Consider the following 24,584-nt stretch of genomic DNA (forward strand, 5'->3'; position numbering starts at 1 on the left):
ACAACCAAGAACAGCACCTACCTTGTGAGAAAACACTGGAGTGCAGTGCTGTTTAATAGATACTTAGATAATTAAGGTGCAGAAGGGTACTATGCTAACACAGGCAAATGGGATTAGTGCAGATGAGTAAAAAGGTCAGTATCTATTGCTGGTCCAGTTCCTGTATGACTCTATGTTTCTACATCTAATTGTACACGACTGGCAATAAGCTACCGCTCCCCAGTGTCACATGTTCACCTCACAGCTACATGCAATCAGCTCTGCTAAAGCAAATGTAAATTATCGCACATTCGCAATTCCAAGAAATAATTAGATGCCACCTCAGCATTGCAAATATTCATCAGAAATGAGGTCATTATACCTCCCATAGTGTCTGTAAAATAATACAAGCAAACTGATTTCACAGAAGTGCTCTCAATGCACAAACAAATGTTACCTCAGTTGTTACGATTGCTGTTTTTACCTTCAAAAAATTACATGGGCCTTGGACACTTTCCACAATACTGGTAGCAGCTGTTTTCGGTTTGCAGACTTTCAATGTCTTTGGGATTCTGCCACACTTTGCTTGCTCCTTTGTAACTGGTAATTTCATTTGAGATTCAAAAAACGCCTTCCTTTCACTCACAAAAGGTCCACGGGTTATCTTGACAGACTGTGAACCTACAAGACGCAGTAAAGAAGAACACATTGAAGTGTCCGTGCTTCTACGATATATCCCCTCATATACACTACATATGTTATGTCAAAAAAAAACACAACTCTACCCTACCACTCCCTGTAGTTGCCAGTTTGCAAAATCACAGAAATGGCAGTGATTATCCTGACCTCAGTGGCATGACTCAACACATCTCTCACTCATCCACCTCTCTGGCATGATCAGGAATAGTCAACAGAATGCCTCCATATGCAATTTATATAATAATCCTTACAGCTGACAGAAAAGTTTCACCCTAGGTCCATATATAAGTGAATGCACAATAAATAACTAGAAAGTTTAACGGTCCAAATATTTCATACAAATCATGTTTGATGACGTTATCTTATTCAATTTTTCTGAATTCAAATCCTTCATCTTGAAACAAATAAACTTTCTTTTGTTGCTTTGTAAACTTTAAATAAAAGGATCGTATAAAACTGTGGTGCAAAAAAATGCCACATACCTGATTTTGTTTCTTCAGGATGCTGTGGAAAGATTGAACTATTCAATTTCAGTTGCAATGAAGATTTTTTGGTATCATTCGGCAACCATCTCTTATGAATAACATCATTCTTAACAAATAAACAAGGAAATACAATAAAATCCAGCAGATATAAATTGATATTTCATTATACTTATCAATCTATCAGCTAAGTTGAAAGGCACAAAGCATTTTCTGCCAAAATTCTTGATTATATTACTAACCTATTAACTTCTTTGCAAAGATTCACATCACAATCAATCACACCTTTTCCACTAATTCTGAATCAATCCCATTTTTTGTTTTTCACTTTACATTCTCTCCAGATTATGCCACTCATCAACACACTAGGGCAACCGATGGTGGCCAGCAAACCTTCCAACTGACAACACTTTGGAATGTGGAAGAAAACCAAAGCACCCAGAAAAAATCCACACAGTCACAGAGAGAATATACAAACTTCACATAGACAGCACCAAAGGTTAGGTTTGAACCCTGGTCCGTTTTGTCACTGTATTAACCAAATGTTAAGTAGTTATTAATCTAATAATATTTTTATCACTTTTAAAGAGATACTGAGGCAAAGCCTTCTGAGGCAATAGCTTCAAATGCATTTCAAAGTTTAAAAAGCTGATACTGAATATGAAATAATCATTGTTTTATAAAGGTAGCTTCCCCAAAACAGAATAGGGCAGATGCATGACGACTGTCACCAATTAAAAATAGAAAAGATAGTTAATACAAAACATGACACTTGAACTGTAATACTACAAGGTAAATGTACTCACTGCAGTGCTCCAAAGATTGAAGACTGGCACTCCATCCACCACTTTATCCATTTCTCACAGACATTTAACCTCTCTGAGCAGTTCCTATGAAATTTTCAATTGTGTATAATTATATATCCTAAAAACATCTCGCTCTCTTTTCATTTGACAGCAACAGTGTTGAAGAAATTAAGTTATAACATTGAAGCAACTTGAAAGAATACAATTTGTACTAAGTTTGAACTGGACATTTTTAGTCTAATTAAGGCAACTGAATCATGTATTGCACTTCCAAGTTAAAAAAAAACATTGTCACAAAGAAAAATAACACAAATGTTTAAGAATACACATGTCTTATTGTTTTACTTGTATTATAACAAGATTGTTTACTTGGAATTTTTTTAAAAAGCACATTAACAATTATCTAATGCAACAATAATACATTAACAAAATTCTTACCAAGTATAGTTAAGACTTTGAATTTTGCTGTTGATCAAAATTTGGGGGAGTTCTACCAGTTCCTCCTCAAAATGCATCTGTTGAAAAGCGAGTCAGAAAATGGTGTTGATTAATTTATTCAATGATGAAAGGAGGCATGCAAAATAACAGCACTGCAATATAGACAGAAAACAATTAAAGGCAATTTATTGTTTTCAATTAAACAATTAAACAATTTAAATAGTGATTTTTGATTACCACTATGATCAATAATTTTAAATATATAGCTCAGTACATTTAATGCTCTGTAAATGAAGCAAAACAGAATGTGAAGAGTTCTATTTATATTAAAATAAGCCTCAGAAATTTAATTTGTGATAAAGATGGAACTGATCTGTCTGCACAAGTACAAGATGCTTGCCTCAATGGCCTATAAAATCACGATAGTAATGCACTGTCCGTGCTCCCCACTCTGCAACTCAATTAGTCCACATTTTCCTGGATTTCAATATTCTATTTCCTGAACCGTATGATACAAGGTGGATGGCAACACCCTGTTTCTCCTGGAACCTTTTCACTCCTGCATGATAGATATTACAAGATCAAAACCAAAAAATGTTGGAAACATTTCAGATTCTTAATTGCTTCACTGCTGAGTATTTCCAGCATCTTCAGTTTTTTTTTTGACACTTCAAGCACAGAGTGCCAAAAAAAAATATTCACCCCCCCCCCCGTTTATATGTTTTATTGTTTTACAACATTGAATCACAGTGGATTTAGTTTGTCTTTTTTCGGCACTGATCAACAGAATAGACTCTTTCAAGTCAAAGTGAAAAAATTCCACAAATCGGTGTAAATTTATTACAAACATTAAACACAAAATAATTGATTGCATAATTACTCACACCTTTCAAGTCAGTATTTAGTAGATGTACCTTTGGCAGTAATTACAGCCTTGCATCTGTGTGGATAGGTCTCTATCAGCTTTGCACATCTGCACACTGCAATTTTTCCCCATTCTTCTTTACAAAGCTGCTCAAGTTCTGTCAGATCGCATGGAACAGCCCTTTTCAAGTCCAGCCACAAATTCTCAGTCGGATTGAGGTTTGGACTCTGAGTTGGGCACTCCAGGGCATTAATTTTGTTGTTCTTAAGCCATTCCTGTGTAGTCTTAGCTTTATGCTTGGGGTCATTGACAATTCTTCGCAGTTCACTTGCAGACTGCATCATGTTTTCCTCCAGGATTTCTCTGTATTTTGCTGCATTCATTTTACCCTCTCCCTTCACAAGCCTTCCAGGGCCTGCTGCAGTGAAACATCCCCACAGCATGATGCAGCCACCACCATGCTTCACGGTAGGGATGGGGGATGAGAAGCCTTGCTCTCCGCAGAAAGTGTAGACGCTACTGTGCCTTCTTGACCAGTGAGGTGATGATGTGGGTCCAGGTTAGATCATCCATTATGTTCACACCAAGGAACTTTGCACTCTTCATTCTCTCCACAGCAGAACCATTGAATTGCAATGGAGAGTGGTGAACCTATAACTTACTGAAGTCCACAATCATCTCTTTTCTCTTGTCCATGCTGAGACTCTGGTTGTTCTTGCACCTTTGACAAGCCTCTCTACCTCCTCTCTGTATGCCAACTCGCCATTGTTGCTGATGAGACCGACTGTGATAGTACAATCAACGAACTTGATGATGCAGTTTGAGCTAGATCCGACACCATAGTCATGAGTCAGCAGTGTGAACATCACTGGGCTCAGCACACAGCCCTGGGGCACCAATGCTCAACGTGATGGAGCTTGAAATGTTGCTGATCTTGTGTCCCCAACATGTCGAAAATTAAAAGAGACATACACAAATGCTGGAGGAACCTAATAGATCAGGCAGCATCAATGGAAGTGAATAAAGTCGACACTTCTCTAACATATTAAAAATGAATATAACAGAGAATAATACAAGTATAGATATTGTGTTCCAATTGCATAATCGAGTTACATTTGTTTTAATTGAAGCCTGATCTGGAAAATGGTGATGGCTACTCTACCTGTCTATGCTTGTTGAGTTTTGGATTCAGGGAAAAAACAAAAGAGAGCCAGGTGTACTGCGATATTTTAATTTATTGCCCACGGATGAAGTGAAGTCAAACCTCTGATATTTAGGTTCCCTGATATCATATAATTAATAGTCAGATTAACAAAGATGATTCCAAGTACAGGATAGAGGTAGCAAAACTTATGACATGGTGTCAGCATAACAAACTAGCTTTAAAAGTCAGCAAGTCCAAAGACATAGTTGCTGACTCAAGGAAGGGCCGGGGGGAGAGAGGGCAGATGGCACAACTCAACCATGTCCTCATCAACAGAGCTGTTGTAGAGATGGTCAAAAGTTTCAAATTCTTTTGTATCCATATCAACAGCAACCTCACCTGGTCCATTCAGACCGAAAATAATCTAGAAAGCAGATCAGCATATTTAGTTTCTTAGGTATCCGAGAAGCTTTGGCACATCCAAGAGGGTTCCCTCAAACTTATTCAAACATACCATAGAAAGTACCCTGATGGGTTGTGTTACGTACCCCGTAACTGGGTTGCCAAACCAGCAGAAATGGATCACTCAGTTGGAGTCTGGAGTACTAGAACTAAGAAAGTTTTATTAAAGAAACAAGCAACACAGTAATCGAAAGGATAATAAATGCAACAATTCAACAATGATAACCACACATGTGCACAGAATTAAGATAACAGCATCAATCAAGCTCTATCGTTGTCTAGGGGTAAATGACCAATTTCAAAATGACTCAAAGTTCAGTCCAGTTTGTAGTTCAGTTCGCAGTAATCGTTGCCATGGCGATGGACAAGGTGGGGGAAGAGAGACAGAGAGAACAACTCATCATTCAGCGCAGCTTCACTCACAGACCAGCGGGATGGCTCACAAACAGCTTTTGGGCAGGTCCTTGGTGATGTCACCTGAGGTCACCGACTGTGACCCCTCCTCCAGATGCGGTCGATCCTCTGCAGTGAACCCGGCACCCAGGCAAGGGCGGACACACACCGGGTTCCCGCTGATCGTACCTTTCCACCCTTGTCGTTGTCTGGGACTTCTCACCCACTCGTGAGAAGCGTACCGCTTCCAGGGTCTCGTTACCTCGGGTGGCGTGTGTGTCTGTCTTAGCGAACCTGTCCCTTTTTATCCCCCTGCTGGGGTATCGCCTGTCCATCACTTCAAACAGTTCAGGGCTCAAAGGGGGGAGCCGCTCCAGACAGCTCTTCCTCCCACATCCCTTCATTACACATCTCCAGACGCTGCTCCATTGTTCCTTATCTCTCCTTCCCCTGAGGGCAGGTGGCAGACCAACTGCTGATGCCACTGATGCTAGCCCAGGCCAGCAAACATCTTAATTTTATGTGTATTCTCGTAACAGTTGCTTCTCAATTGTTCTGCTCCAGACCAGCAGGTAAACACTTCCCAATTCAGATACTCAGCACTTCCTTCTATTCAGTCCATATACTGTACAGTCCACTCTGCTTCACAAAGACCAGCAGTATTGCCAACTTGACCATTCCCTTTTCTGTCCTCTCCCTTCCGAGACAAGATACAGGAAGCTTGAAAGTCAGGACACCAAAACTTTTCTTCTCCACTGTTATCAAGACTATTGAGCCAATCATCTCTTTCACATCTCCTTCCTGGTGGCGCTGCCACGTTTTTATACACTTAATTCTATCTTTTTTCATTATTTGACATTTCCTTTTGCACTACTTTTGACTTGCACGACAAACTCAGGAACTCACCAGGTCAGGCAGCATCTACGGAAAGAAATAAACAGTCGACATCTCGGGCTGAGACTCTTCATCAGGACTGGGAAAGAAAAGATGAGAAGTCAGAGTGAGAGTGTGGGGGGAGGGGGGAGGGGGGAGGAAGTGCAAGGTGGCAGGAGAATGTGAACTGGGAGGGGGAGAGGGTGAAGTAAAGAGCTGGGGAGTTGATTGGTTAAAGAGACAAAGGGCTGGGGAAGGGAGAATCTGATAGGAGAGGGTAGAAAACCATGGTAGAAAAGGGAAGGAGTACCAGAGGGGATGATATGCAGGTAAGGAACAAATCAGAGGGGGAAACAGGAATGAGGAATGGTGAAGGTGTGGGGGGGGGGAAGAGAGGGGCAATTACTGGAAGTTCAAGAAATTGATGTTCATGCCATCAGGTTGGAGGCTACTTAGATGGGATACAAGGTGTTGCTTCATCAACCTGCGTGTGGCCTCATCGCGGTAGTAGAGGACTGACATGTCGGAATGGGAAGTGGAATTAAAATGAGTGGCTACAGGGAGATTCTACTTTTTCTGGTGGACAGAGCATCGGTGCTCGGCGAAGTGGTCTCCCATTGTACGTTGGGTCTCACCAGAATACAAGGTGCTACACCGTGACCACCGGGTACAGTAAATGACCCCCAACAGACTCACAAGTGAAGTGTCACCTCACCTGGAAGGACCTTCTGTGGGGCTGAATGAGGGAGGTGGTGTAAAGGTGGGTGTGGCACTTATCCACTTGCAAGGGTAAGTACCAGGAGAGAGATCAGTGGGGAGGGACAAATGGGAAAGTGAGTCACGCAGGAGCGATCCCTGCTAAAAGTGAAAAATTGGAGGGGTGTGGGAGGAGGGAAAGATATGCTTGGTGGTGGGATCCTGCTGGAGATGGTGGAAGTTATGGAGAATATGTGCATGAATATTCTTTATTTATGGCTTCTTTACTTGTGCATTGGCAGCAATCCTATGGAACACCATCTTCATTGTGACCGTAAAGTCACTCAGCATTAGGACCTAGTCACACGTTGCTGCTTCGTCAAAATCAAGCATCAATATCCCAGATTTATCCAGCATCAGAAAAGGACCATGTTACAATAGAGAGTGTACCAGACAAAAAATAACTAAACATAACATCTTTGATGCCAAAAACATAGTTGTAGCAAGTTATTAAAAACCCACAAGAGTGACCCAAATTATTTGACAGGAACAGTGAACTGCATTCATTTTAGTATTTCAAACAACCAAATCCTACAATTAACCACAAGGTAACTCCTAGATTAGTGACAGAAAGACAACAGCCAGGATACCACCTCCTCCTCCTCCTAATCCAAACACTATCACAAATTTTTTTTTGTCTCAGATGGGCTTTTCGTACAATGTTTTATTTATGAGATAATAGGGAGAAATCTATCCTCAGCCACTAGCCATACACATATACAAGTCTATCAGTCCTTACAAGAGTCACCTCCTGATACTTAGCTTCATTTGGCTGTTGAGAAGCCTGCCTTGCCACCAACCTATGGAAAAGCATTAAGGAGTGGAAGGATAAGGAAGGGAAGTTGCCATCAAGATTGCCTCTCTGGTTTGAATACATCTGAACAGAATGGCAGACAATCCATCTCTCCATTCACAGATGATCCCACACTTCCATTCCCAACCATTTGTCTTTAAGGCAAACTAATCCTTCTGCAAATTTCCCTGTTCTAATTCATTCTTAATCCAGCTCCAGGAGCAGGAACAGCCAAAAAAAAAAAGGGACCCTGAAACAAACTCTGGGAGGAATTGAGCAGTCAGGCAGCATATGTGAAAGGAAATGGACAGTCAATGGTTTGAGTCAAAATCTTTCATTTGCATTGAGTCATTCAAGAGACTGCCTGATCCACTGAGCTCCTCCAGCAGTTGTTTCCTTATCCACATTCCATCATCTGCAGTCTCCATTGTGGAAAACCGACTGTCTTTAAATAGGAAAATGGAAGGATACAGGTGGAACATCTTGCTGTGGGTAACAGCAAGTCTTGGCTAGCTAATGGACAAACAGCAACAACACAGTCACAAAATGAGTGGCAGGCAGCAGAGGACAGGAACTCTGTCTTTTAGAGAGGGAACCATGCCAGATACACCATGCTCTCAATCCCCGAGGGCAGCACCAATACAAGGGAAATGTTCCATAAAATAACTAGTACATTTGGAGAGGATGCAATGGAGAAAAAAAAAACTCACATTGGTATTAGTTAAGCCAAAAAAGCAACCAGCAGTAGAAACATCAGATAAGGCTCTGAATGAATGTAAGGAGAGACAGTTCTGATGTTAGAGATGGTGGTGAGGCTAATGATCAGATTCCATGTAAAGAGAATAACAATAGGGCAGGTCGATGCTGCTGACTGCAACACAATGGGGAAAGCCGACCAACTGTAAATGCTGCATGTCACAAGGATGAAAGTGCTGTTGCAATATCCTGTCTCGTGGAAATACCCAGCCTGTGACCACACAAAATGCAGAATGGCATCAAGAATCTCACATCCATGCATGGAAAGAACACGGAATCACAGTGTAAACTGCATCTCACATACTAACTACCTGCCCACTCCATCAGGCACCTTCTGCCTCAAGTCTCAAAGGTCTGTGTGTCCCACATTAGCCTCGTCAGCTAACACAGTACCCGCTGAACCATGTCATCCTCAAACCGCAGTGGTTGCTAAAGAAGCAGTTCTATGCAGGTTGCGAGAAAAATAGAGTGAAGTGTTTGCACATTTAACTAAATTCCAAAGGGACTAAAAATACACAATTCATGTAGTTATTTGATTTGCCTTCCGAACAGTTAACTGCAAGTGATTTGGTGACAGCTCAAATGGGAAAGTCATTTTTATATGCATTGTGTATCAGCATTAATGGAGAACAAAGAATTTTGGATAAGTTCTTCACATCAGTGAGTGTCAATGTGGACAGAAAGACAAAAAGTGTTTAATGCTTCAGGTCAATCATCTTGCCACTGCGCTCACCAAATATCCATCAAGCTGATGCAGGAAATATTCAACAGTCATTAGTGTTTTTAGTTTTTGATTCAGATTATGCTTGCACTCTCTAAATCTGGAGAATAAACTCGGAGATCTGTATTCAATCATCAAGACCAGGAGACCTGGATCCTGCATATGCAGTCTATAAGAAGAAAGTTATAGCTGGCTTCCAGCTAAACCTTGGACCATGATTACAGAGGTGGGGGAAATGAATTGTGTAGTATTGAAAAAAAATACAAAGGGGGTGGAGTTAAAGATGCATTTCACTAGAAAATTGTATTCTGCTTTTATTTAATGTCTATGCTTTCCGATAGTTAAGTAAACATGTTGAGAAATCTTTGGTCATGGCCCCCTAGTTGCTTCACTATGCAGACTAGATTACACAAGACCCAGGGCTGCTCATGCGAGTCACCAGTAAACATGACAGAATATTTACTGCAGACCTAGAATACGTATTACATATCAAATAATATGTGATCTAAAAATGACAATAGCTGGGAGGAACTCTCTAAATTTTCAAAGTAAATTTATTATCGAAGTACATATCAGCCTACACAACCTCAAGATTTATTTTCTTGCATGCATACTCAGAAAATCCAAGAAACAAAAGAATCAATGGAAGACCTCACCCAACGTGGACAAACAACCAACATGCAAAGACAACAAACTTTGCTAACATAAAAGTTAAAAAAAAGGAATAAATATCAAGAACATAAGATGCAGAGTCCTTAAATGCAAGCCCATAAGTAGTGGGAACAATTCAGTGATGGGGCAAGTGAAGTTGAATGATTTACCCCACTGGTTCAAGAGCCTGATGGTTGAAGAGTAATAACTGACCCTGAACTTGGTGGTGAGAGTCCCAAGGCTCTTGTAACTTCTTCCTGGTGGTAGCAGAGAGAAGAGAGCATGGGCAGGGTGATGCAGGTTCCTGATGATGGATGCTGCTTTCCTGTGACAGCACTCCATGTAGATGTGCTCAATGGTAGAAAGGACTACTCAAGATGGACTAGGCCATATCTACCACTTTCTGAAGGATTTTCTGTTCAAGGGCATTGCAGTTTCCATACCAGGTGGTGATCCAACCAATCAATATACTCTCTACCACACATCTACGGAAATTTGTCAAAGTTTTAGATGTCATGCCAAATTTTTGCCAGCTTCTAAGGAGGTAGAAGCACTTACGTGCAGGGCTCAGGACACATTGTCTGAAATTATAACACCGAGGATTTTAAAGTTGCTGAGCCTCTCCACCTCTGATTCCCCCAACGAGGACTGACTCATGGACCTCTGGTTTCTCCTCCAGAAGTCAATAATCATTGAGTTGCTGACATTGAGTGAGAGGTTTTTGTTGTGGCACCACTCTGCCAGATTTTCAATCCCTCTCCTATGTGCTGAGTTGTTGCCTCTTTTGATTCAGCCCACAACAGCGGTGTCATCAGCAAACTTAAATATGGCATTGGAGCTGTGCTTAGCCTCACAGTCATAAGTACAAAGCAGAGGGCAAAGAACACAGCCTGGTGCTGCGCCTGTGCTGATGGAGATTGTGGAGGAGATGGTGTTGCCAATCTGAACTGACTGGGGTCTGCAAGTACGGAAATCAAGCATTCAATTGTACAAGGAGGTACTGAGGCCAAGGTTTTGAAACTTATTGATTAGTTTTGAGGGGATGACAGTATTGAATGCCCAGCTGCAGTCGAAAAAGAGAATTCCGATTTATGCATCATTTCTGTCCAGATGTTCCACGATTGAGTGAAGAACCAGTAAAACAGCATCTGACTACTGAAGCAAGAGGTTAAAAATACCAGTAAACATACCAACTAGTTGATCAGCAGAGGTCACTAGTACTTGGCCAGGAAACCCACCCATGGGGTCACATTCCTTAAGAATGATCTCATGATGACACTGAAATCACAGGGTCACCAGGGGCTGTGGGAGTTTGTGAAGGTTTCTCCATGTTTTGACATGAAAAGCGAGCATAGAAGGCATTGAGCTCATCTTGGAGTGAAACCTCGTTGTCACTTATGTCGCTTGGTTTCACTTTGTAAGAGGTGATAGCATTCAAGTCCTGGCACAGCTGTCAAGCATCCTACAGGGATTCACATTTGGTTAGGAATTGCCACTTTGCCCATGAAATGACCTTCTGAAGATTGTACCTGAACCACTTGTATCTCACTTGGTCACCTGACCCAAATGCCTCTGATCTGGCCCCGAGCAGACTGCAGATCTCATGGTTCATCCAGGGCTTCTGGTTGAGGAAGACTGAATGATTTTGTGGGGACACAGTCATCTACAACTGTTTGTATGAAGTCTGTAGTGTATTCATTCAGATCCTCTGAGAAATCCTTGAATATGACCAAGTCCTCCAACTCAAGGCAATCCCATAGCCCTTCCCTGCCTCCCTTGACCACCTCTTTGTTGTCCTTTTCTCTGGATCCTTGTTGTTAAACATTGATTGAACTAACTCGTTAACAAGTAGAAAACAAGTTATCTTCAGGTTGGTTGGCCAGAGGGGTACAGCAAGGATCAATGCTTGGGCCTGTTAAATTTGAATTACATGAATGGTGTGATTAGGGACACAGTCAAGTGCAATAAAACCTGTATCTGTGAGAGACAAAGAAGAACAAGTCCAGTTGGGAAGGTTAACTGTGAGTGGCACCAAGAGTTTGCAAAAGAATATGATACAGCTTAGGGACGTGAAAGATAATTGGAGATGAATTACTAACTGAAGAAGCATGAAGAGACTGAAAAATGGTGAGCATGGAACCTGAGTTCCCTTAAATTGGACAAAAAAAAATTAAACTCCAGGTACACTGCAAGCGATTTAGATACCAGGCTTTATGTTCATATTTGGTTGACATGACAATGATAGAAGACCTAGAAACCTCAATGAAAGGCAAACCAAGAGTCCGAGAGCATGGAAACAGGCCCTTCAAGCCTCCTGGATCTTCTCCAAGAAAGTAGAGGTGAGAAAAGGCAATGGTCAAGGTGATGGACAACCTTGACAATACTGTTAGCCCTTGTGAGATAGTCCCATCTGTTGCCCTCTATACTTATCAGAAAGGCTTTTAAATGTTGCTTGCCTCAATTGCTATTGTTTGTTCCACTTTCGCGCCACACTTTGCGCAGAGCTGCCCCTGATGTCCCCTTTAAATCTCTCTCCTCAGATCTTAAATCTATGCTCTCCTGCTTTTGGCACACCCTCCCAAGGAACAAGATTATGTGCATTCACCCTGTCTATGCCTCTCTTGATCGTGTATACATCTATCAGGTCACCCCGTCAGTCTCATATGTTGCAGAGAATAAAGCCCTAGGTTCAACTTCCGCTGATAACACCTTTTTGAGAATTATTCCTACATTGGACAAAAAATTTCCAAAACCTAGAAGTGCTGAAATACGCACATCACTGGAAAGACACACACAAAAAAAAATCGGCAAACTTAATCAGCATAAAGCCTGAGGGCTTTGGTGAGACTCTTACAGGAACAACTACTCGTCTGGAAAACAGAATAGCTCTGGTCTCTTTTTTAAAAAAAGAAAAAGCCAGGCTAGTAAAGTTCTCTCGGTCAAATCCTGCGATGAGAGCCTTTACAAATATAAAACAAAATTGTCCCAGAAAAAGCACAAGGGCAGATAAGATAAATGTTGCGTGGGACTTTTCTTGGCTGTAGGATTTAGAATTAGAATCTACTCTCTCTGAATAAGGTTCGATTAGACTTTTTTTTAATCCTTCAAAGGCCTGTGAATCTTTGGAAATCCTTGACCTAAACTATTTTCATATATTTACTTCTGCGTCCTTCCGGTACAGGAAGTCAGCAAATAAAATGGATAGTACAAGGAGATGGATTTGAGATACGATAGCCATGATCTTATTGTATAATGGAAAAGGTTCCGTGGAGTCAAATGGCTTAATTTACTACCTGCGTTACCCAAATAGAATCAGCAATGCATCTGTTGTTTCAGATGAGTATTTCAGTGTTTTTTTTTGTTGTTGTCGCAATGTAAATAGAACCCCATTACGCCTATACTGGACAATAACCCGCGGCACAGGTGCTATTTTCCAATGAAGGAACGCCCACAAACACCTTATTCCTGTTTTAGACATTGCATGGTTTAGGTCATAAATCCACGCATTTAAAAGTGCATACTCACATTCGCACTTAACACATGACGGGCGCTCAAACTTTTTCAAACATGATGCAGACTCCCAAACGTCCAATTAATTTTCCAGTAAGTATAAAGATATCGAACAACAAATAAGTCTGGGTACTCCAGGGGTGCACACCGAGCTGCCTTCGGTGCAAAGTCAGGCAAAGCCCTCGTGTAGAACAAATCCCCAAGAAACTTCAACAACTTTGCACGGAATTAGAAACTCACGTGCCGCGACGAAAAAGAAGCTCACCCTGAGCCAACCCGCCCACCACGCAAAAGATGAGCGAATACCTCACCAAACTGCTCCCCGCAGGTTACGCTCTCCCTGCCACTCTCGGTCATCACGCTCTCGTGTGTCATGTGACACCAACACACTGGGTCACGAGGGGAGGGGGGTTAACGGGAGCTTCAGGCTGTCGCCTGGCAACCGAGAGACGCGTTGCCATGGTGGTGCAGAAGCACCGATGTTTCGAGCGTCTGCCGTCATCGACATCGAGAGGACTCGGCGTCCAGGGTGAGGTTGTTGCAGACAGTGGAAACGGTGTCAATACAACGATGTTCTGAAGCAAGTTCACATATAAAAGGCCCAGTTCACATTAGTTTATTGCTGTATACATCAGGGTGCAATGAAATTAATTTCTCGCATGAAGCTTCACAAAGTAAATTGTGTGCATGCAATAATAAATAACAGCGAAGAGTGTGAATCGACGGAATGGTGCAAAAATAAAGTACTGCCAACACAAATGTTAAAGTGGTAATAGCAGAAAAGATGGGGTTTAGCATTCGAAGTCAGTGCCACCAGGAAAGGGATCTTAAAGAGGTGATTGGTTCAGAAGCTTAATAGCAATGGGGGAGAAGCTCTTCTTGAGCCTGGTCGTCTGGACTTATCCGGTATCAATAATATCTCCAGTATACATTGAATTAAAAAAAACAAAAGCTGGAACTCTGAAATTTTCTCACAGACTGCCACTGTTCATCAACAAATCAGGAGATTGCAATGACCACCCTGTGTAAAATGTAAATTCACTCACCTGTTAAATGATGCATTTAAATTCTTTCCTTCTCTCCCTTACGAAGAGCAACTTGAAATTCTCTGACAATCCCGCATCTTCTCAAAGCAAGTTGAATTAGAAATACTGCTGTTAGATGTGTTCAAAGTGGATGTGAGCACGCAGAATGCAGGAAGAAGACAGCATCTAAAACTTGATGCTGTCTAGCCCATGGAATTTCAGAGTGTGCACAATGCCGACCTTTACTTTTGTTGGGTTTGCTTTGTCCGCCTTTTTTTTGCCCAGAAGGATTTTATTTTTTTTACCATAAAGTGGATTTTTCTAAATTTCTGTTCCAGCTGGCAGCGTCTCTGGGATATGAAGTCTCTACTGATAACTGCATTGCAAACTATTGGCATGACATAAGTTTAGTCAGCTTCCACTTCTCATACTCACTAATTAATTTTACAGTGAACTTCTAACAATTCTAACATTCTTTGCCTGGTTTAACTCTGTCCTGATTTTTCCCACTTCAAACTCTCAAAAAGCCACCCAGCTCCCAGAATTGCTTGCATGCACGTGAGACTTAGTGAACATTGTGTGTCAGTCTTGCACCTAATCCCAACCTAACCAATTTGTAACTGAAACAAGCAACTTGCACTGACTTAGAGAATCTTCCTAATTTTGGCCCAAAATTTCTTTCTGTTTTTCACTGAAATAATAATAAATCATTTTTGATACTTCTTTCCCTTCCCAGATTTCTTGGTTTTGAGCTCTAGTTATGGAGAGTCCACTGGACCAGAAGTCCCTATGTTAAACTTCTTTCAATTTGTTTCTTTTTCTCTACTTCCAGTTTCTCCTTCTCCCTTACATCAGCTCTGCCAGTGCCATCTTCTATGGATGCATTGACTACATGATAGACTGAACACTTGACCAAGTCTCTTCAATTTTCCTCATCATAATATTTCTCTTTTTCTAGAAATGTCAACGATTTTGTTATGTTGTGGTTGAAAGTGCATGCACAGAAGTGTGACTTGCATCCCTGATATTAACTTGACTTAATTTTTGGATCACCAAAATCTGCTCAGTTTTATAATTTGTTCTCACCCTATAGTCTGCTATTCTACTTTTATCATTGATATAATGTCTAAATGATACATGCACGTTTGTACAATTATTATTCTAATTTCACTAATGCCTCTTCTTGTTCTACACTATTATCACCAGTCTTTGGACTCCCTCCTCTTCTTGAACTAACCAGTTTAAATCTCTTTCTCATTTTCCCCACTGACTCTGCTCATCCACAAACATACCGCTATCAGTTTTCCACAAACTCATAAAATCTAAAAGATTAATCTTCTGCAGAGTTGCTGACTGACTTGCTGAAATTTCCTCTCCACGCCCCCCCCCCCACCATTTTTGGTTTGACTTTGCATTTCCAACATCAGACACACATTTATTTTCTTCTGTGATTAGCTTGACCCATTCTTCTGAATAGATAAGTGTTTGTATATTCATTACCTTCCCATCTGACATAGTCTTCCATTTCCTCTGCCATAAATTTGATGAATGTTACTCATGTCTGCATTCCGTTTGTTTCATATTTACCATGATTGAACTTGTGAACTGGCATTTTACTTCTGCGCCAGTAGTCACTGAGAAACAAGCTTCTAAAAAGGAAAGATCTGTATTTATGCAGAACTTTGCACTGTCTAAGACTGTAGTCTATGACTAAGAAAATATCTTTTAAGTGTAATCACCTGCTGAATGCAACACTGCAAATAGTTTGTGTAGTACAAGTTCCTGCAAGAAATGATATAATAATGACCAGATAATTCTTTCTTTCTTACACTGATTGATGGATATTGGTTTGTATACTGGAAGAAAATTCTTTAAAAGACCAATTTCCCCTGGGATCAATAAAGTATGACTATGACTATGACTATAAAAGGAGTATCATGGTATCCTTTATACCTACTACTGAGCAGATAGGCCTTTGTTCAATATCTCATCTGAAATAGAGAATTCCTCAGCACAATCTGCACTGTCACCTATACTTAAGTGAAGTCTGAGGTACTTAACGAAGTCACAACTTTTCAACACCTAGACAAAAGTGATTCTCTCTGAACCTAAGGCTGCTTCCTAGCAACTGGCAGTCTTACCCTTTAAGTTCTATTCAGTAGCCTTATCTGTCACAAATACTCAGAAAGACCAGTATACCAAATTTACTTTAACATCAGAAATGCTATGGTGACACTGGGAAAGGAGACACTCATTGGCTCCCAATGTGACTGCACCATCGTGCTCAAAACCTCAGTTCACCGGTACTAAAGGTCATAGAGTTAGGGTGAAAGGTGAAATGTTTAAGGGGGATATGAGAGGGAACTTCTTTACTCAGAGGGTGGTGGAGTGTGGAATGAGCTCTGATGGATGTGGGGTCGATTTCAATGTTTATGAGAAATTTGGATAGGTACATGGATGGGAGGGATGTGGAGGGCTGCAGTCCAGGTGTACGTTAATGGGACTTGGTATGGACTGGATGAGCCAAAGAGCCTGTTTCTATGGTGTAGTGGTCTACGATTCTATGACTAGCAGAGATCCATATGAGAATCTGATGCAGTTGAGTATTCTAACAGAGGATCCAGCAAGGTTTTTGAGGAGGCTCAGAATGATACTCACTGGAAAGTCAGCAGAAAAAGGCCATGTCTACAATGACAGAATTGTTTCTGACTACACACTCATATTCTAGATCTTGAAAGTCAAAAACATAGAGTTTCTGGAAATATTCAGCCAATTAAGCAGCATCTATGGAGGGGCAAACAGGATTAATGTGCCATATTGGTTACCGTGCCAAGGAATTATGAAAATTTAGAAATTAAACATGCTTTGAAGTTTTAGAGGAGAGCAAGGGGTGGAGAGAATACAGTGTCAAACCAAAGAGCAGGGAACCAGAAAATGGCACTAGGAACACTTGCTGATAATGAGCACACTGCACAGAGTAAAAGTCCACCAGAATAGTCTTAAAATGGCAAAGAGATTCTCTGTGTTTAGTTCAGTTTAGTCATGCTTAAAATGAACTGAAGTAGGCTATCTAGCTATCCAGCAGTAAGTCCAGGGGAAAATTACTGAAACCATGGTGAAGTTAGCATATAAATATGAACTGGTTAAAATCTTACCCAGTATCCAGGATAGCACTCATAATTTACCTTTATAATATTCTATGCTTTGATTTTCATTTGTTCTTAATAAAAACGTATTTGATTATAAGACAGTAAGATATAGAAGCAGAATTAGGCTCATCAAGTCATCTCTGCTATTTCATCATGACTGATCCATTTTCCCTCTCAGCCCCAGTCTCCTGCCTTCTCCCCATATCTCTTCATGTCCTGACTAATCAAGAATCTATCAACCTCTGCCTTAAATATACGCAATATGGTGTTTTATAATACATTGTAGAACTATATAAGATATTAGTATGAAAACAGAATAATGATTAATCCTTATTTTCACGTAGTAAAATAGCAACATGGATTTTAAAAGACCTTAATAATAACTTGCCTATTGGTAACCGAGGTGTGGCTCTCTCCCCATCTTTTCGCCTCATATAGTTCTGTTATTTATTTGATTTACTTATAGATAGATCTTAGTAACAGACCCTGCCAGCCTAATTACACCTATGTGACCAAATAAAGTACTAACCTGCAAGTCCTTGGAGGAGACCGATGCAGCCATGGAGAGAACATACAGACTCCCCACAGTGGTGTAATTGAACTCAGGTCACAGGCACTGTAAGCAGTTAGCTAACTGCTATGAATATTGTTTTCACAACAATGTTCATTTTCTTTTGATTTCTCAAGCGCCTTCAAAACCATACAGCTTTCATTGCTGAGGGGAAAAAGCTCCATTCAATGCAAGTTGGCACTTCCATTTCATCCTGGATAATGGGCTACCTGACTGGCAGACCACAGTTTGTGTGGCTTCAGAACTGTGTGTCAGACGTAGCCATAAGCCACACTGGGGCCCCACAGGGTAGTGTATTGGCTCCCTTCCTGTTTCCCCTGTATACCTCAGGCTTTAGATACCATACTGAGCCATATCATCTGCAAAAATTCTCCGATGACTTCGCAATAGTCGGGTGGATAAATGGAAGACGGAAGGGTGACTACAGGGCCTTGGTGGAGGACTTTGTCAAATGGTGCAAGCTGAATCATCTTCAGCTCAACATCAGAAAGACAAAGGAGATGGTGATGGACTTTGGGAAGACCAAGCCTGCACTGCTCCATTACTACTGATGGTGAGGACATGGATGTTGTGAGGACCTAGGAGTACCTGGGAGTGCACATGAACACAGAGGCTGTGTACAAGAAAGGCCAGAGTCACCTCTACTTCCTGAAGAGACTGAGGTCCTTTAGAGTATACAGGCCTCTCCTTCACATGTTCTACCAGTCTGCTGTTGCCAGTAGAATCTTCTATGTGGTGGTGTGCTGGGGCAATGTCATCAACACAGGTGATGCCTACAGGCTCAATAAACTGATTAGAATGGCTGGCTCTGTTATAGGAGTCAAACTAGAGACACTGGAAGCTGTGGTAGAACAAAGGACTCTTCGGAAAATCCTGACAATACTGTACAATGTTTCTCACCCTCTGCATGCCACCTTGGCTGAAAAGAGGAGCACTTTTGCTAATAGACAAAGACAACTGCAAAGAGTGCTATATGAGGTCATTCTTACCCTCAGTTCTATAATGAGTCCACCTACAGCCAGGGAAGTGATGAACTCCTCCTGTTAGACAGTTTGAGGTAACTTATTTTTCACTCTGTCTTACTTCCCTTCTAATATTTGTATATTTGTATGTCTGTGCACTTGTAATGCTACTGTGACACTGTAATTTCTTTTGGGATCAATAAAGTATCTATCTATCTATCTAGTTACAAATTGCTCCATGATTTGTTTCAATCTCTCTGCTGAACAAAACCTAAATAAGCAGACGTCAAATATTTCATTGTAAGTAAAAAAGAAGTTTATTTTGTATTACGGTTTATACAGGCTGAACAACATGATGCTGCAAATAAATAATAATATATGCGTCAGATGTTGAAGACAAATACATGATAGCAGGCCAATATCGGTGAGCGCATACAACCAATTCCATGTCATTTAATACTTATTTATCCCAAGTTGGAAATTAGTTATATTTCACATATGGCACTCAAAAATCAATAGTATCAGAGTGATAGTTCTAAAGTTAAAAGGCCAAAAATTAAAACATCCCTGTCTTTATTTCTTGCCTTTGCTGATCTCGTGATGTTCCGTTACGAACGATTAAGTATCGCATTGTAGTAATTGCCGCAGTTCTAACCAGGGATCACAGAAGCCATTTTGTGCACTGCAAGGCCCACAAACAGCTCCAAGATATAGACCAGTTGCTATAATAAAACTTCTACACTAAATAAGCAGAGCTATCCTTAATCATTTTAATCGCATTGGTTTCAACAGAACTAAATGCACTGTTATGCTTTATGATGATGGAACAGAATGACACAATCGTTTTATTTTCTTTCGCCCGTCTAATTCGTCCCCATCTTCCTGCCCACACGCACAGCGACCTGATAAGAAATGCATACTGACCAGGCCACCTTGGATAAACTACCTTCTTCGAAACGTATCCAGCTGTTGAAATTTACAACTTCAAATACTTTGGTCCTTTCAGCTATACACACCGTGCTGATCAGAGCACTGAAAACAAATATCTGTCAAAACTACAAGATGAGAATATTCAAAACCGAACATCATATTTCACGTAGATACCAAAATGTACATAAATTAAGGTTAACGGTGGGGACAAATAGGCAAACACGAGACAACAATCCCTATATCTGCAGAGACTGGGACGATCCGTACGTTAAGGGGTTTCTAAACGGATTCGTGTCTGCGACTACTTGTAACGAGACAGCGCCCAGAACATTCTTATTTTAAAATAAATGTACAGTTATATTTAGTCAGTGCTAAAACGCACAGTTTCAAGCAGCACTTGCTTGCTACCTTGGAAAAATTAACAATGCCAATTTAAATACTGTATCTTAAACAAGGTATAATAGTCACAGACGGATCTCAAACCCTCTGATACAGCAGCCGTTTGAATTAAACCATTAATGGTATAAAATATCAGTAATTTTATACGAAGCACTACATAACGGCTGTATAAACGGCGTGAGCTCAGGATACAACAGTTACTTTGTGTCTTCTCATACACAGATGAAACACGCAGTTTCATTTTAGTCGAATGTATTCCGCGTGGGTTTTGCCACCTCACTGGGTCTCCAGTTTCGGACATTTTAAAATGCACAGAAGAATTGGCGAGGTGAGATAGCACATTTAATACTCGACAAGGCGCAAAGTACCGTTACCAGTCTGACGTTAGGAATGTTTTAGATTCCGCCAGACAGCTTCTGAAGTGGACAAGGTAACAGAGCGGTGGCCACGGAACCATCCTTCGCATGGTTGGGTCAGTCTCAAACCACTTTACCTGCAAGCCGAAAGCAAGAGGAAACAAGTGTACGCTTCTTTCTCACACATAGGCGGAGTCACTGGACTGAGTTCTTCCAAAGTTAGGCACTCCTATTCTGTGTGGCGAATCTTTACTCCTAATTTCGTATATAGATTTCCGCCGTTCCTGCGCCCCCCTTACTGCTGTTTTGATCTTTCTCCAGCCCAAGTGGTTCAATTCCGCCAGGTTGAGCACGACGCAAAGTCCACTCACAGCGAACATGAAGACGAGGAAGACCGTCTTTTCCGTGGGTCTGGACACATAACACTCGACCGCCTTCACGCACGGGTAACGGCTGCACTCGTACATTGACGGGACGTTGAACCCGTAGAGGAAATACTGTCCCATCAGGAACCCGATCTCCAAAGCGTTCCTGAAAACAACCTGGATGATATAGAAACGGGAGATCCCTTCCTGCCGCCGCATTTTTGACATCTTACTATTCCTCGCAGCCGAGTTTTGCATTTCTTTAACCTCTAAAAAGTCCGACTGTATCTCTTTGCTGGAAACTCCCGAGTTCTGCAGAACCCCATTCACGGTTGTGTTTTTAATCTTGTTGTCTTCGCGTTTCTTATCTTTGTCCAGGGCGATGAAGACGGTGGAGTACTGTCTCTCCCGCTGCTTGGAGGACTGGTGCACGGAGTAAGTGATAAAACAAAGGCTGGGAGTGCACACCATGATGATCTGGAAAACCCAGTACCGTATATGTGAGATTGGAAACGCTTTGTCATAGCAAGCCTGGTTGCAGCCCGGCTGCAGGGTGTTGCAGACAAACATCGTCTGCTCGTCATCATACACCGTCTCCCCCACGATAGCCACCACCAGGATTCGGAAGATCACCACTACTGTCAACAGGATCCTGTAAGGAGAAAAGCACCAAAGTCCAACTGATTCAATCGATTTGAAACACCCGGGAAACTCGGCACCATCTGTCTCGCCAATTTTATATTTCCCGCCACCCGACCCACCCAGGTCTGAAAAGCACCAAAAGTTGCAACTTTTGGGAGCTTACTTTTATACAACAATGCACCTATCCACCAATTGCCAGTAATGTATCGCGAAAGGTAACTTGTCCCCAGGAGACAATCGCTTCCAAACGCGTTTTACCCGATCTGCTACAAGGTACCTTTGGAATTTCCTGGATTTGAGACGTTCGATTATATGGATTGAAAAGAGACTACTGGTAAAGTTAACCGTCATTATGGATACATAATAGTGGATTAAAATCTTCGGAAGGAGTGTTACACTTCGCCGCGATAAAGGTTCATTTGCTGATTTTGCAGATTCTGACAATCCTCTTACCTTCCTATCATGGTCGAATGCTGCTGGACAGCCGCCTCCAGCAACCTCTCTAGTATCGTCCATTCTCCCATCGCTGTGCATCCGGCGAGAAGAACAGGGCTAAAGCAAGACCGATCTACTGGTTTTTTACCCTCCTTTTATTATCAATGAAACTACACGCCACCTTTCCAAACTGTCGCTTTAGCACGTCCGGGCGAAGTGTCAACGCACAGTACCTGACAACACAACGCTTTCCTGTCTTTAGCCTGAAGTGCCGATTAATATAATCTCGTTCGCTTTGGACAGGAGGTTGAAGCAGTCCGAATGGGGAGAGATGGTATTTAGAGTCATGCGGGCTTTAATCTTCCTTTAAATACTTTCCTCCTGCGTCACGCACAGGCAATTTTTTTTGTAGACATCAGCTAAATGAAGAAGGATTTTCTCAATTTCATTATTTTGAAATATCCCAGGACGGATTAATTTGCAGTAACATTTGCATTGTAATCGTATATTCCCGAAATACCTGCGTGCAAATAAGTGAATGATCTGAAACTGAACTCGAGGCCAAATGCAAAACCGCGAACCTGGATACCCCGAGGGGCGCAAGAAGCGGCGGTCGATGTTACATAGTGACCGTTTCAATTGGCGACACTCTCGGAACGGGTTTGAAGCGATTTTTTTTTAAACCGAGAGGACTGCGAAATGAATAGAAAGACGAGGTTGTAGTTCGAGCTTTCTTTGCGCTCTGAAGCTTTTGAATCAACATTCAAATTTAGGATCTCCTGGGTTCGGAAGACATGCCTTTGAGAACAGACCCCGGCTGTCTACGATTAAACTGCCGGTTTTTATCACTCTTCACCAATTTGTTTTAGACTTGCAGGATCCGCAGGGTTTTATCTTTTGTTCATTCAGTAATGGAGTCCCTGTGGTTTCTCTTGAATGAAACGATGTAAACACTGGAGCTGAAAAAGTGCACTAACGTGTACTTTGTGTTTACAGCTCAACGGTGCATAGCCCTGCTTGATGCTTATCATCCACAGCAAGCAATCAAATACTGACCCGTTTGTGAACAATTCGTGAAAGGCCATCATGACCCTGAAGAATATGATCCCATTTCCCACCTCCTTCTGTGTGTTTTAACTACTTTTTCATTTCAGGCAAAATTCTGGCCATTCTCACCAGTTCCGTTCCAACTCTCACATCACCCTGAGCTGGACATATATTGTCTTTCCTTCAAGACTGACGATGTCCTCATTCTACTCTGATTCGGGGGTTCTGAGGCCAAACACTTCCACAGCTGGGACAGGTGTTGGCTGATAATCAGGTGAGGGAGGGGGGTTTGTAAGGTGGTCCACTCATTTTGCCTATCAGCAGGATCTCTGTGTGCCCTGCTCCAAAGACTTGAGGAGATTCATAATACCATTCTGGATGCTGCTTCTCCACTCTGAGCGTCCATGGGCCAGAGATTTCTAGGAGTCGGTGGTAATGTATCGTTTTCTCAAGAATTCTTTGAGCACGTCCCTGAACCTTTTCCCCGTAATCTCTTCCCATGACAAATAAACTTAGATAAGAGTATGTGCTCCTGGATTCTGGTGCTGAGCATGTGAATAATATTTCCAGCCTAATGCTGTTAACCCAGTGTACTCAGACAATAGTAACGAGGATGTAGGATTGGTGTTGATCCAATTGTCCCTCCAGAGATATCAGAGGATTTTGTGAAGACAGCATTGATGGCACTTTCCCATTGGTCTGATTTTCCAGCGGTTGAGGTCGCAGAAGCAAATAGGAGTGCAGAGATTTCAGTTGCCTGTAAACTTCAGCTGATGTGCCAGTTCTGACATATAATTTATAAATACCCTTTTCCTCAATTGACCAAAGTTCTTCGTGCATTTCTTTATTGATGCCTGATTTTGCAGACTTCTGAGAAATGAGAAGTGGTTTACAATGTCCAGGACTGCACCATGAATCCTTGTCAGAGAAAGATATGTTGCAGTAGGGACAGGTTGGTAGAGGATCTTAGTTTCATGGATAGTTTTGTGTAAGTCCCATCTCTTGTATGTTTTACTCAAATCATCAGCTTAAGTTTGGTCTCTGACTTATTCAAGCAATTACACATGTTTTCTACACATTCTTAAGTTATATTAGAATTACAGAACACAAAGCAAGGATATTTATCCCATTTGGCTACATGGCTTCATGAAAGGGCAGATGTACATCCAGTTGCTTTTGAAAGGTGGAATTGAATCTGCTTCCACCATTCATTCAGAGGGTAGACCTCAGGTCACAGTGACAAGACTTTGCTGAAATAGAAGGAGATCTATCAGACCATTGAGTCTATGCCAGCCCTCAGAGCACTCTAAGCAATCCCCACTTCCCTTTATTTCCCTGTAAACTGTTCTCTTTCACTGCCCACTAACTACATTCT

General features: G+C 41.5%; 2 protein-coding genes across 5 annotated transcripts in view; both read right to left on the bottom strand.

The window, feature by feature from the left end:
• LOC134357276 (uncharacterized) overlaps positions 1 to 13,681 on the bottom strand; it is a 135,977-nt gene extending 122,296 nt beyond the window's left edge. Inside the window, exons 1-6 of one of the 4 annotated variants that reach the window (XM_063068766.1) lie at positions 13,640 to 13,681; positions 6,175 to 6,241; positions 2,405 to 2,481; positions 1,967 to 2,050; positions 1,161 to 1,269; positions 464 to 660 (exon numbers count right to left, since the gene is read on the bottom strand). In XM_063068766.1, the coding sequence (XP_062924836.1) occupies positions 464 to 660; positions 1,161 to 1,269; positions 1,967 to 2,017 (357 nt within the window). In that variant the 5' untranslated portion in view covers positions 2,018 to 2,050; positions 2,405 to 2,481; positions 6,175 to 6,241; positions 13,640 to 13,681. Of the gene's footprint in view, positions 1 to 463; positions 661 to 1,160; positions 1,270 to 1,966; positions 2,051 to 2,404; positions 2,482 to 6,174; positions 6,242 to 13,343; positions 13,604 to 13,639 lie in introns of those variants that run through there. The other 3 variants (XM_063068855.1, XM_063068939.1, XM_063068679.1) reach the window with 3 other exon arrangements.
• A 7,218-nt stretch (positions 13,682 to 20,899) lies between these two features.
• gjd2b (gap junction protein delta 2b) lies at positions 20,900 to 22,251 on the bottom strand. Its single transcript, XM_063069064.1, has 2 exons — positions 22,181 to 22,251; positions 20,900 to 21,737 (listed from the first exon to the last, which is right to left on the bottom strand). The coding sequence occupies exons 1-2, from the start codon at positions 22,249 to 22,251 to the stop codon at positions 20,900 to 20,902; spliced, it is 909 nt and encodes a 302-aa protein (XP_062925134.1).
• Positions 22,252 to 24,584: the final 2,333 nt, after the last annotated feature.

Source organism: Mobula hypostoma, chromosome 1 (assembly GCF_963921235.1).
Source record: "Mobula hypostoma chromosome 1, sMobHyp1.1, whole genome shotgun sequence".
In the NCBI taxonomy this organism is placed as follows: domain Eukaryota; kingdom Metazoa; phylum Chordata; class Chondrichthyes; order Myliobatiformes; family Myliobatidae; genus Mobula; species Mobula hypostoma.

What these genes read in the sequence shown, in the direction of transcription:
- gjd2b (XM_063069064.1), bottom strand. Translation starts at nt 22,251, where the DNA reads ATGGGAGAATGGACGATACTAGAGAGGTTGCTGGAGGCGGCTGTCCAG. An exon ending in CATTCGACCATGATAGGAAG is followed by an intron (nt 21,738 to 22,180) that starts GTAAGAGGATTG and finishes TTCTCCTTACAG; the next exon opens with GATCCTGTTGACAGTAGTGG.